Genomic DNA, 12,209 nt, shown 5'->3' on the forward strand with positions numbered 1-12,209 from the left:
GGCTTAGCTTGACCAAATTGCATATGCCAAATATATAAACACTGAATTTCAACTGCCATTTTGTTGCCCAGACATTCAGTTTTGTGAAATCCCTTTGTAACTTCTCACAGTCCTCTTTGGACTTACAAAATTATTCAAGCTAGTTATCATCTGAAAATTTTGCCACTTCACTGTTCACTCCATTTTCCAGATCTTTAATGAATATGCTAAACAGCATGAGGTCCCAGTACAGATTCTTGGGGGACCCCACTGTTCACCTCTCTCCATTGTGAAAAAAATGACCATTTATTCCTACCCTTTGTTTCCTGCCTGGCAACCAATTATTGATCCATGAGAGGACCTTCCCTCTTTGGCCATGGCTACTTAGTTTCCTTAAGACCCTTGATGCGGGACCATGTCAAAGGCTTTCTGAAAATCCAAGTACATTATATTGCCTGGCTTGCCCTTATCACTTGCTTGTTGACTACATCAGAGGATTTGGCGAAGCATGACTTCTCTTTACAAAAACTATGTAGATTCTTCCCCAACAAATTGTGTTCATCAAAAATGTGTCTGATAATTCTGTTCTTTACTATAATTTCTACCAATTTGCCAGTACTAAAATTAGACTTACCAAAACTTGTACGTTTTGTCAATATTTAGTTGTTTGCCTTCATGTGGTATATTTAAATGGGACTTTTTTATGTTGACTGTTCCTCAATAGCTAGCTCCTACCTGTACTTTATCAACTTCTTTCCTTTCCTCTACACGAGGATATAGTCTCACCTTTAATAAATTCTTCCCTACGGGATATCTCCACCCAAACTATGTACTCTTCTGCACTTGTCGGCTTTCCTCCAACCCCGTAGTTTAAAAAAATTATCCTCTACAACCTTTTAAATTTTACATGCCAGCAATCTGGTTCCATTTTGGTTTGGGGGGAGCACATCCTTCCTGTATAGGCTACTCCTTCTCCAAAAGGTTCCCCAGTTCCTAATAAACCTAAATCCTTAAACCATCATCTCATCCCTAAACCATCATCTCATCCACAGATTGAGACCCCACAGTTCTGCCTGTCAATCTGGCCCTGCACATGGAACTGGAAGCATTTCAGAGAATGCTACCATGGAAGTCCTGGACTTTAATCTCTCCTCTAGCAGCCTAAATTTGGCATCCAGGATCTCAGTCCTACTTTTCTCTGTGTCACTGGTACCTACATGTACCATGACCACTGGTTCCTCCTCAGCACCACCTATAAGCCTATCCAGATGTCTCGTGAAGTCCACTCCTTCGCCCCTAGCAGGCAATTTACTACGTGGTTCTCCCGGTAGTTACAAACCCAACTATCTATATTTCTAATAATCAAATACATCACTGCTATTGCCTGTCTCTTGCTAATTACTGGGGTCCCTGCCTGCTCCCCAGAGGGGTATCCTCAGTGCGAGAGGATATCATGAGATCATCTGGAAGGCGAGTCCCAACTATGGGATTGTTTCCCTCTGCTCCGGCTGGATGCTTTCCTGCCTCGAGACTTTCAAACTCCTTAACAGTGCAGAGGCTGTCAGACAGGAGGTGGCTTTGGTCTTTATTTAGCGCCAGATCTGCCTCTTGTCCATACCGATGAGTGCAGATTTCTCTAGTGAAATGCTGATTTAGATAAAAACACTTCCCTGTTTTATGACCTTGCCAGAACTCAGAGTTCCTGCATGTACAGTGTGCAAGGCACCCCTTCTACCACGCCGGGCTTAGCGCGCCCTCCTCTGGCAGGGACAGGGCCTGGGGCAAATGAGCCCCCACTCTGGAGCATGTCTGTCTTCCCTCTTCAGGGTTTGTTTCTCAGAGCCTTCCCAGTAGGCCTCGGAGCAGGCCTGAGGAGTGCTCCTCTGCCAAACAAGGGGAACAAGTCTATAAAGCACCAAAACAAAAAGGGAATACCTTTCCCCCTCACTGGGGCAGGCCCTGTCACTGGCCCCAGGGTGTCAGTCGTTCCCCTAAACAGGCACTGGGTTTTGGGTGTCTCCCCTATGGGGAGCAGTCTCTCACACTGGAGAAGCCTATCTCCCTGCTACCTCCAGCTTGCAGCAGTCTGTCTCTCCCCTCACTCTCACCAGGAGAGAGATTTTAACAGGTTTCAGGCAGCCCTTAATTGGACTCAGGTGTCCCTAATTGACCTGAAGTTACCCCTTCCCAGCTTGTCGGGAAAAGGGCCTTTAGCATTCTAGGACTAACATACCTGTTTCCCCAGACCCTCCTGCAGCTGTCCGGCCTGACTTTGTCACAACAGCAATAGACATTGAAAAGGATGCAGCAGTGGGAATGAAAGTGCAGTGAACTATCTGACCTTGTACATTAGATGATGTGGGAATAAACTGAACTGGATTCAGCCCTGGTGTAAGTGGGTGCAAGACCCACTGAAGTTAGTGGAGCCTCACCTATTCCAGCAAGGTGGAGCGTGGCCCTCCAATGGCACAAACCTGCCAGGCTCTGAGCACTCCTGTGCAGTGTGGGGGACCTGTGCTCTAGCTAATTTCAGTGGGAGTCAAGAGAGCTCAGTGCATGGCCAAACTGAGCCCTACAAACACCGATGGCTTGGGGTTTCTTCCCCCCAGCCAGCACTTTTTCAAAACTATCTCAGGCAGTGGTGTTGATGCTACTCTATTCGTTAGTGATGTGGTTAACACCCAGCGGCACTGGTTTAGCGTCACAGGAGAAACAGCTCATCAAACTCTGCCTTTCTTCACTTGACATTGGGTAGGATTTTACACAGTAGCACAGAAATCTAGCTCCAAAGGTTTGTGAAAATGCCCTGGACACCTGCTCTTCCAGCTGCGTTTTTGCTCTCCCTGCTTTTCCAGGGTACCCCAGCCCAGAAAGGTATGTAGTGAAGATTCAAGCTTTAACTTTGTTTTGGAATATCGTAGCTCCAATGGCTCAGTCTGTTAAATCCAAATTTGGCTTGGGGTCCGTCTAATCTGGGCAAGTGACCTGCTGTTCACAATGGCTGGGGAGTAACAATGGGTCCCCTAGGATTCCTTTCAACTAGTATTGAAGATGATTTGGCTACAAGCGTAGATAGAGCCACACCATTTTCATCACTCTTACAGAAAACTTATTATCCACGAAATTCCACCAGGTCTCCACGGTGTATATATAGGTGCTAAGAAACCCTAGCCTACCTTGTTATTTATTTGCACACACACCTAGTTGGTGCCTGCAATTGTGGTATTTGCACATACATTTTTGCAAGGCCTTTATGTTATGGAAAGCAAGGTCATGATGTTCTTTACCAAACTTGCTTGGAGAAGGATTTCATAACATTGTTATTACCTGCAAATGTACTCTCTGGGTGTTAATAGATGTTATCATCAACCGCTGACTGGGGAGAGGTGGGTTGGTTTAAAAGGAAACAAAAGTTTCAGAAGTTTTCTGAAATTTTCTGAGACTGAATTTGGTATTTCCCGGCCCATTTCAACTATCGTAGGATTGTTTTGTGTGTCATAGTATTTTTTAGACAAAAGAAAATACACTTCAGGTGATATATTTCAGCCAGCAACCGCAAGGATAAAACCCCAACAATGTCTAACAGAGATTTCTTGGAAACTTTTTAACTCTTCAGACCATTTGTTACAGTAGGACTCATACAACTAAAAATAATTTTTGTACAAATGATTTATTACTTTAAGTTCAGTTGCTTTTCTTCCCCTGTAGTACCTCTGTCTGTGCATAAAGAGGGAATATGTGATAGTGTGGGGGTGCTGCGAGATGAAGTATTTCTTACTGAGAGTTTGGGATAACTCAGTCACCCACATACATTGGAGCCAAAGAATGAATTCTGCAAATCAGTCCAATCAAGTGGCTATAGTATAAGAACTTTGTAGCACACACATTTTGTCAGTGCCACTTATTTTGCTTGTATCTTTGTAGTTCCCCCTCAACTTTCGCCCTTTGAAACATATTTGTATTATGGAAATAATGAAACCATTGGTATGGGTTGAGGAGTGTCATCCACAAGTGCAGAATATAGATTTCCACTGGTGGTGTTCTGATTAGAATTTGGGCCACTTTGCTTAATAATGAAATGCATCCTAGAATACGCAAGGAGCTGACTGAAGAGATATCTGAGCCATTAGCAATTATCTTTGAAAAGTCATGGAAGATGGGAGACATTCCAGAAGACTGGAAAAGGGCAAATATAGTGCCCATCTATAAACAGGGAAATAAGGACAACCCGGTGTGATGGGGCAAGGCCAGATGGCTACAGTAAAGTAGTGAGAAACAGATATGTTAGCCCCAGGCTAAACAAATCCCTGGTACCATGGTAACCAAATGGCAGTTGCTCCAGGTTAATCAAGACACCTGGGGCCAATTAAGATTCTTCTAGAAGGCAGTGGAGATAGCTAGATTGATTGGGACACCTGAAGCCAATCAAGGACTGGCTGGAACTAGTTAAAAGCCTCCCAGTTAATCAGTGAGGTGTGGGTGCTGGGAGCTATAGGAGGGAGCTGTGCTGTTGGAGGAATGAAGTAGTATGAATCCATATCAAGTGCAAGGAAGGAGGCCCTGAGGTAATTGTGAAGAAGATATTGAGTGGGGGGCTGCTGTGGGGAAGTGGCCCAGGGAATTGTACATGTCCTATTTCCAAAAAGTCAGCTTCCATAGCTGCTAATTTTAGGGTCCCTGGGCTGGAGCCTGGAGTAGAGGGTGGGCCTGGGCTCCCCCCTCCCTTCCCTGATTAATCACTGATACTGGGAGACAACAGAGACTGTGTGAGGGAGGGTTGTTTCTCCTCACCTCCCTTGCTGGTTTATGATGAAAATGGCTCAGTAGACTGTGACCCTTGCCTCTAGAGAGAGAAGGGCTATGTGGAGGGTCACAGTGAGCCTCTGAGGCTAGCAAAATCCGTCAGGAAATGCAAGACCCATGGCGTCAAGGACAGAACTTTGTCACACTGGGGAATTACATACCAATCAGCTTAACTTCTGTACCTGGAAAGATAATGGAGCAAATAAGTTAGGAATCAATTTGCAAACACCTAGAAGATAATAAGGTGATAAATAACAGTCAGCATGGATTTGTCAAGAACAAATTGTGTCAAACCAGCCTGATAGCTTTCTTTGACAGGGTAATAAGCCTTGTGGATGGGGTGGGGGAAGTGGTTGATGTGGTATATCTTGACTTGAGTAAGGTTTTTGATACTGTCTTGCATGACCTTCTCATAAACAAACTAGGGAAATACAGAATTTTTTATTTTTTATTGTTTTCTGAATGCCATCAGGGTACTTAGTACTGTTCAAATGTAGTGGAGCACACACTCTGTGTTCCCAAGTGTTTGTTTATAATCTACATTACTGATCTGAATCTTGCAGTACACAGTTCCTGTGGATTACTTTTGTATGTTTTATTATTATGGTGTGAAAGTCACTGGCAGCACATAAAACCCAAGCATTTAGCTGGAGTACCTGGAGGTGAAATCTACACCCCAACACAGGACCAAGGCCCTGGGAAGCTATCACAGCTCCTCCATTGCAGCTGCTACTTCAGTCCATTTCATGGAATAGTAGGTCCTCTGGACTTGTGTAAAGTCAGATCCGTGGCCCCTCACCTGCCCAGTGGCAGTTCCCAACAAAACAGGAGGGGAAGCAGACCAGTGAGCAACCCCTGAAGATACTGGATGGGAGACAGAAGGCCACTGGATCTCCCCCTGGAAGACAACTAAGATAAAGATGGAAGCCTGGGCCTGCTGATGGAGGGGGGGGGAAGTCTTGTGAGGAGAGTGAGCAGATTTGTAGGGAAAGGCAGGATACGTCTGGATACACATTCACACATTTGGATTCTGATTCCAAATGACCAGGTTCACCCCAGAGTGAGAGGTCTGAGCTGGCTTCAGGGACCCAGCAAAGGCAATGGAGATAAGCTTCCAAGATGGTCAGCGGAAGGAAAATGGCTTTTAAAAGAGACTTATTTGTTCACCTCTCACTTTTAGATAGGGTGTAAGGGTGCATCTTACCCGGCTATCCTCCAGGTGCAGCCCTGCCTCAGTTTCCTCTCTGTGGGGTGGGATCTGTTGTAATCGCTCACAAAATGACTCAAGTTCTAACTCAAAGCTTCCCCTCCTGGGCCTTGGTTTATCACCGTATAAAATATATCCCAACAGGAGACCCCATCCACCCACACCTCCTCAGGATACCACAGCTTTCCTCTGGGCTTGTAGATAGTCCTTCGCCCTTCCTAGACTACAGGATCTTCCCTGGGAAGCTCCAGAGCCCAATCAATAGGGTGTGCAGATAACCCTCCTCTTCTTGTGTCGGGGTTCATAAGCCCCACCCCTAGCTGTACAGGTTCCAGACAGCTATTGCCCCTCCTCAGGCTCTTGCTTGGAGAGGCCTAAAAATCACTGCTGTTCCCCTTCAGGTCTCCCAGTGGGCAGACTCCCAAACGCTCCCTGTCCCCGCCAGGACTCTTTTTAAACTAAGACAATGGTTTGGCTTTTTATATCCTGCTTCGTCTCCCATCAAGCCTTGCCCTCAGGCCTGCAAATCTAATAGTGCCTGAACTACAAGTCCCAGAATTCCCTTGATATAGCTCTGGAACTGTGAACAGTGGTGGATGGTGCCTGCCCTTGGAGGGCCAGCATGCTCTGTTACAAAGAGTATGGCAAAGACACTTGGCTCTGGAGCAGAGGGGTGTTTTGTAATTGGAAGAGCTTGCTAGGGCAAGGCCACCCTCCCTCTAGTCTCGAACAGTTCCCAGTCAGCCACATGGTAATAACACGTTTTCCTTTCCTCCTCTCTGCACACAGGTGTTACACAGGAGCCAGCTATTCTCATGGTTAATGAAGGAGAGTCGGTCAACATAACCTGCTCCGTTACTACCAAGGGGACTCTAGTAGGGATGTATTTGAAAAAAGAAGTTGTAAATGCCATGGAAGTGCTATACATCACAAATAATGGTCATACCCGTACCATAGCCTTTCGCTACAAAGACCGCATCGAGATCTCCGTTCTCCAGACAGATGTGAGGATAACGCTGCACCAGTTGCAGAAAAATGACACTGGTTTATATGTCTGTAGAGGGAGTGTTCTAGAAAATTACGAGCCCAATTGTGTGTCAAGCCAAGGCACCATATTGGTGGTGAAAGGTATTGTATGTTTTTCTATTTTTTTTAAGTGTAAATCAAATGGGTATTTATTTTCAGTTGAAAGGGCTGAGGAAGTGTAGAACATTAACTGAATGGTTATGTGTTTCAGTATATTAGCACAGCCAAGGATGAGTTTATGGAGGGAAGGAATCTTCTTACAGTTATGTGTTTTTTCCTATATACAAACCATAACTTTTTGATCTGAAGACAACAAGAAAGAACAAAAGTAAAGTCCCCATGTGAGAGTCCAGTGTGTGTCTCATCTGTAACCGGCTGCAGCAAGTCTGAAAGTGAAATGGTTGCTCTTTCTGCATTGAACAGATTTCTTTGACATGTAAACAGGCAATACACAGGAAACAAAGGCATCATAGTTTTATAGCTCCAGACACCACAGTTATTCCCTCCCAAATTTGCTCTTCAGACTTAAAATTTAAATGTAACCCCCATTTCCTTCCCAGGTTACTTGAGACTAAGCAACTCTCTCCTGTGGTCTGGGTGCCTATGGTCATTAAGGATAATGGAAATCCTGGGGGTCCCAGCTGAGGTGGAGAATTAGGTGGGAATCTTCTAGTCCCCCATCCGTAGTAGTCCTCTTGCGCCTATGAATACTTATAGTTTGCAGTGCCTCCACCTGGACAGCCACTGTATACACCAGTGGATCTCAAACTTTTATACTGGTGACCCCTTTCACGTAGCAAGCCTCTGAGTGTGACCCCCCCCCTTATAAATTAAAAACACTTTTAAATATATTTAACACCATTATAAATGCTGGAGAAAAAGCAGGGTTTGGGGTGGAGGCTGACACCTCGCAATCCCCCATGTAGTAACCTTGCAACCCCCCTGAGGGGTCCCAACCCCCAGTTTGAGAACCCCTGATATACACCTGTGGGCGTAGCTAGGTCACCTCCAGGAACAAAAATGTAAATAATGGCAATAAACACAATTCTACTTAAAACTTATCCTAACAACACACACTAGAACATGCAACAGACTGTGATAGATTAAGTTGTTATATCTATGCCACACTAGTAGGGGCTGCTGCCATCGCTCACCTAATGGCTGCAACTTTCAACAGCAAGTTGCAACATAAACGTAACCAACACTCCTGTGGCATTATACCCAGATCCACCCCAGCCCTGAGCGCACACTCTGCCTTAAGCTTATATAGTCCTGGGCCCTCTCTTGTGCAAGTGTTGAATGAGCAGGAGTTCAGGCCAGCACTTTGTAAGGACCGCAGAGGCAGTCCAGGTGAACCAAGGAGTGAGGCCGTTTTGTATTGTGACCAGCTTAGGTTGCACAGTATTAGCCGGCAGTACTGGTTGTTATATTAGAGAGCAATAGCCCAGGGGTAACTTGCTCTTTCCTCAATTGTCTGTAAACCAAATTCAGACCTGCTGCATCACTGAGGCTAGGTCTACACTACGGGGGGGGGGGGGGGTCGACCTAAGATACGCAACTTCAGCTACGTGAATAGCGTAGCTGAAGTTGCGTATTTTAGGTCGACTTACCTGGCTGTGAGGACGGCGGCGAGTCGACCGCTGCCGCTCCGCCATCGACTCCGCTTCCGCCTCTTGCCGCGGTGGATTTCCGGAGTCGACGGCAGAGCGATCAGGGATCGATTTTTATCGCGTCTTCACTAGACGCGATAAGTCGATCCCCAATAGATCGATTGCTACCCGCCAATCCGGCAGGTAGTGAAGACGTGCCCTGAGTTTCCAGCTTCTGCTCCCAATGCCTAGCTGTGGAGCCCATGAGCGAGGACTCAGTCAGCGCTAACAAGTTGTCAGCTGCAGTTTAGTCTTAACCCTGCTTGTGTGTCTTCAACCCCGGCAAGAACAACAGGGCTCGGTTACAGTGTCTCCTGGGCCCAGACCCAGCCACTGCCCCCTGCAGCAGTCCAGTCCCAGAGGTGGCCCACCACTGCATCATGGACCTTGCAGTCCTTCAAAGCCAACACGTACTCAGTACACAGAGCTCTGTCTAATCAGGGGAGCTCTGAAAGGATTCAGAGGCATCTCAGATAGGTGTGCCTACATAAAATATTAAGTCTAAAGCGTTTGTGAGGAATCTGTCCCTTTTGGGAGTTGTCTCAAGGACTCTCCGATTCCAGTGCTGCAACTTTGCCTCTTGCACAAAGCTAAAATATCACCTGTTTGTCAGTAATAATGCTAAAATAAAAAAAATATGGAGATATACCTATTTCATAGAACTAGAAGGGACCCTGAAATGTCATCAAGTCCGGCCCCCTGCCTTCACTAGCAGGACCAAGTACTGATTTAGCCCCAGATCCCTAAGTGGCCCCCTCAAGGGCTGAGCTCACAACGCTGGGTTTAGCAGGCCAATGCTCAAACCACTGAACTATCCCTCCCCACAGTTAATTTCTTGCCACCACTAGGACAAGACAAATACAGCAGCAGATACTCATACTATGGGTAAAGATTGGGTCTCAAGTCCCACATCCTCCCTTGGGACTTATAAGGAACAGAGGCGTTCGAAACCTATGACCTTCAACTGTAGTTTTAAGGGAAAGTGATGTAACAGTTCTTCCCCGTGGCAGAGTCACCCTTACATTCCTTTATACTATATCTTGGTGACACCACATTTTCTTAAAAAGCAAGAAGGATAACGTCATTCCCACAGGTAACATTCACCCAGGATGCTGCTCCCGACGCCAAAATTGCCCAACAGAACAGGGAAGTCTGGTTACCTCTTTTCAAAGACCTACATGACATAGACATCTCCCCTGGATCAACTTATTCCCACAGTCTCGCGCTGGTTCTCTATTGATATACTGCTTCTGTTCTGCCCTTTCAGCTTCCGCTTAAACACATGGAACCACCTGCTCTGTTCCACAAAGGATGATAATTCCCACAACCATTTTTGCAGTACCAGACAGTACAAAGCACTACTCTCTCCCCTGCAGAGCGACATAACATGTTCCTCATATGAAATCATAATTCTGCTTCTCCTCTGATAAATCACCCACAGAAATGGAGCAGGCAGAGTGCCATGTGGCTTCCTGGATGCCCTATGTCCTATCCTTCATGATTTTGATCTCGGTTTCTGCGCTAGGATACCTCATTCTGTCTCACGTAGATGTAAGTATGTCATTCGGCCACAGCCGCAAAGTTTTCCGCACTTCTGACCCTGCAGCTAGGAGTCATCCCCAAGCACAACCATGCCTGTTAAAGTGCTGTGCACATAAAACATTGTGGAGCCATAAGACATGCATATGATAAACGACTCTGACCATGTGCATCTTCTATTGTCCCTTTGTTCTTCCATCCCCACTGCTCCCATCCCTTTGTGTGCTGACATCCCCTGGTGTCAGGACTACATGTAGACTGTAAATCGCTGAAGGAGGGGCTGCCACTTCTATCATGTCTGTACAGCCCCAGGCTCATTTTCAGGCTCTATTATAATATAATAATAATTTCTTAGAGAGGAAGAGGAAAGCATGAGCCAGCCCCCCCTCCCCCCCCCAGCTTTGCCTATGGACCTTGATGTGGTAACTGCATTGAAGTCCCACCATTCTGCAGTTGCTCTTCTCACTGAAGAATGGAATCTCAACAAGCCCCCTGTTGGGATGGACGAGAGGGATGTCCCCTTGCGGTGTTCTGGGGGAGATCAGGGACACCGCAGGGTCATGAAGAAGCCCAGTGTCAGAGGGTAGCACAAGCATGTGTCCCTGTCATATCCTGACAATAAAGCTGCCTGAGATGGCTTGTGCAGAAAAGCCTCTTTGGAAATGGGCTGTGACTGACACACACACACTCACCTCCCATGCCCCGCATGTTTATTTAGGAGAGACATTTCAAACTGTATAACAGGATTGGATGAAAGCCTTGCTCTGGGCCTCCTCCTAATGAGTTTACTAGGCACTGCAGTACAATGACGCCAGCGAGCCTCTCCTAAGGAAGCCATGTCTCCTCTTGCAATAATTACAAGACAACTGGCCAAAGCGGTTGCAGTCATTGATACTTTCAGCCCTCTAAAGAGCTGCTGGTGGAAGAGCCTGTATGAATTTTGGGGATTAACCCAGCCCTTTCTGCCTGTTGCCCTATGTAGTCCCTTTGGGCTATGAGAAGGACTGTTTTGTTATCTCTGCTCGTAACTCCCTGCACACTGAGATGAGACCAGCTCCTTGGCAGGGGTTCTGCTCCAGCCCTAGACCTGAATGGCTGCCTGAGTGTTTGGTTTTTTGTTTGGTTTTTTGCAGATCAAGAAACACTGCCAAGAAGGAAAGGAAAAGCAAGCAAATACGGTGTACGAAGACATGTCCTACACCCTTAGGCTCAACACCCTGGCCACAGGCAACCCTTATAACAATTGTTAGCAAGCTCTTGCTAGCTGAGGTGGTGTGGACATCAGCAGCTCCTTCTCCATGTGCTTGAGCTAGAAAGGCTGACATCTGACAATCATTCCCTTTAGAGAAAAGAAAAAAATATCTGCCTTGTGTCCTGTGCAATATTTCTGCTTATTTCACTCAATTGTGAAGACCACTTTGCAGGGAGGGGCGGGGGGCAGGGAGGTTACTTACAGAAAATGTAGAGAAATGAGTGCATCCCTGAACGTGTGAGTGTGTGCTGGGGAAGGCGGTGTTAGATACTGTGGTGTATAGTCGACTTGATGCAACACCTGCCCTTGCTCCTCCCGTTAGTGATGATCACAGCCCCCAATGAAGCATGTGAGAGAAGTTGTGTTGGGAGCACGGGGAGGCACTCAGGCCCAGATCCACAAAGGGACTTAGGCACCTCAACTCACACAGGCACCTCTAAGTCCTGGTTTAGGTGCTACTGAGATCCACAAAACCTAAACAAGCTCAGCACCTTATTTTGCAGTAAAAGTTCCCTGGGCACCTAAGTTCCTCTGGGCAAGGGCGCACCTGTCTCCCTTTTGGTGCCTGGCCACCTAAGCCCCAGAGCAATCCAAGAACCAAGGGAAGATAGGTGCTCCTCCACCTATCTTGCCTATGGGGCCTGATCCAATAGGCACGCTCAGACCTTACCTATGGATGGGGGCCCATTGAAAATCTAGTTGGAGGAAAGTGGTGGTACTGCTGGTGCCTATTTTATAATGTTCAGCCCAGTGG

General features: G+C 46.5%; 1 protein-coding gene across 1 annotated transcript; it reads left to right on the plus strand.

Moving 5' to 3' along the window:
- The first annotated feature begins 2,780 nt into the window (after positions 1–2,780).
- On the plus strand, positions 2,781–11,524 carry CD7 (CD7 molecule). Its single transcript, XM_065416253.1, has 4 exons — positions 2,781–2,853; positions 6,779–7,117; positions 10,106–10,215; positions 11,337–11,524. The coding sequence occupies exons 1-4, from the start codon at positions 2,781–2,783 to the stop codon at positions 11,451–11,453; spliced, it is 639 nt and encodes a 212-aa protein (XP_065272325.1). The 3' UTR covers positions 11,454–11,524.
- The last annotated feature ends 685 nt before the right edge of the window (positions 11,525–12,209 follow it).

The sequence above is a fragment of the Emys orbicularis genome, chromosome 13, assembly GCF_028017835.1.
Source record: "Emys orbicularis isolate rEmyOrb1 chromosome 13, rEmyOrb1.hap1, whole genome shotgun sequence".
NCBI classification, from domain to species: Eukaryota; Metazoa; Chordata; order Testudines; family Emydidae; genus Emys; species Emys orbicularis.

Excerpts from the sequence above, each read along its gene's own strand:
- CD7 (XM_065416253.1), top strand. The coding sequence starts at position 2,781 with ATGCCCTGGACACCTGCTCTTCCAGCTGCGTTTTTGCTCTCCCTGCTT. Across the intron at positions 2,854-6,778 it reads GGGTACCCCAGCCCAGAAAG|GTGTTACACAGGAGCCAGCT; the intron begins GTATGTAGTGAA and ends CTCTGCACACAG. Across the intron at positions 10,216-11,336 it reads TCATTCTGTCTCACGTAGAT|ATCAAGAAACACTGCCAAGA; the intron begins GTAAGTATGTCA and ends GGTTTTTTGCAG.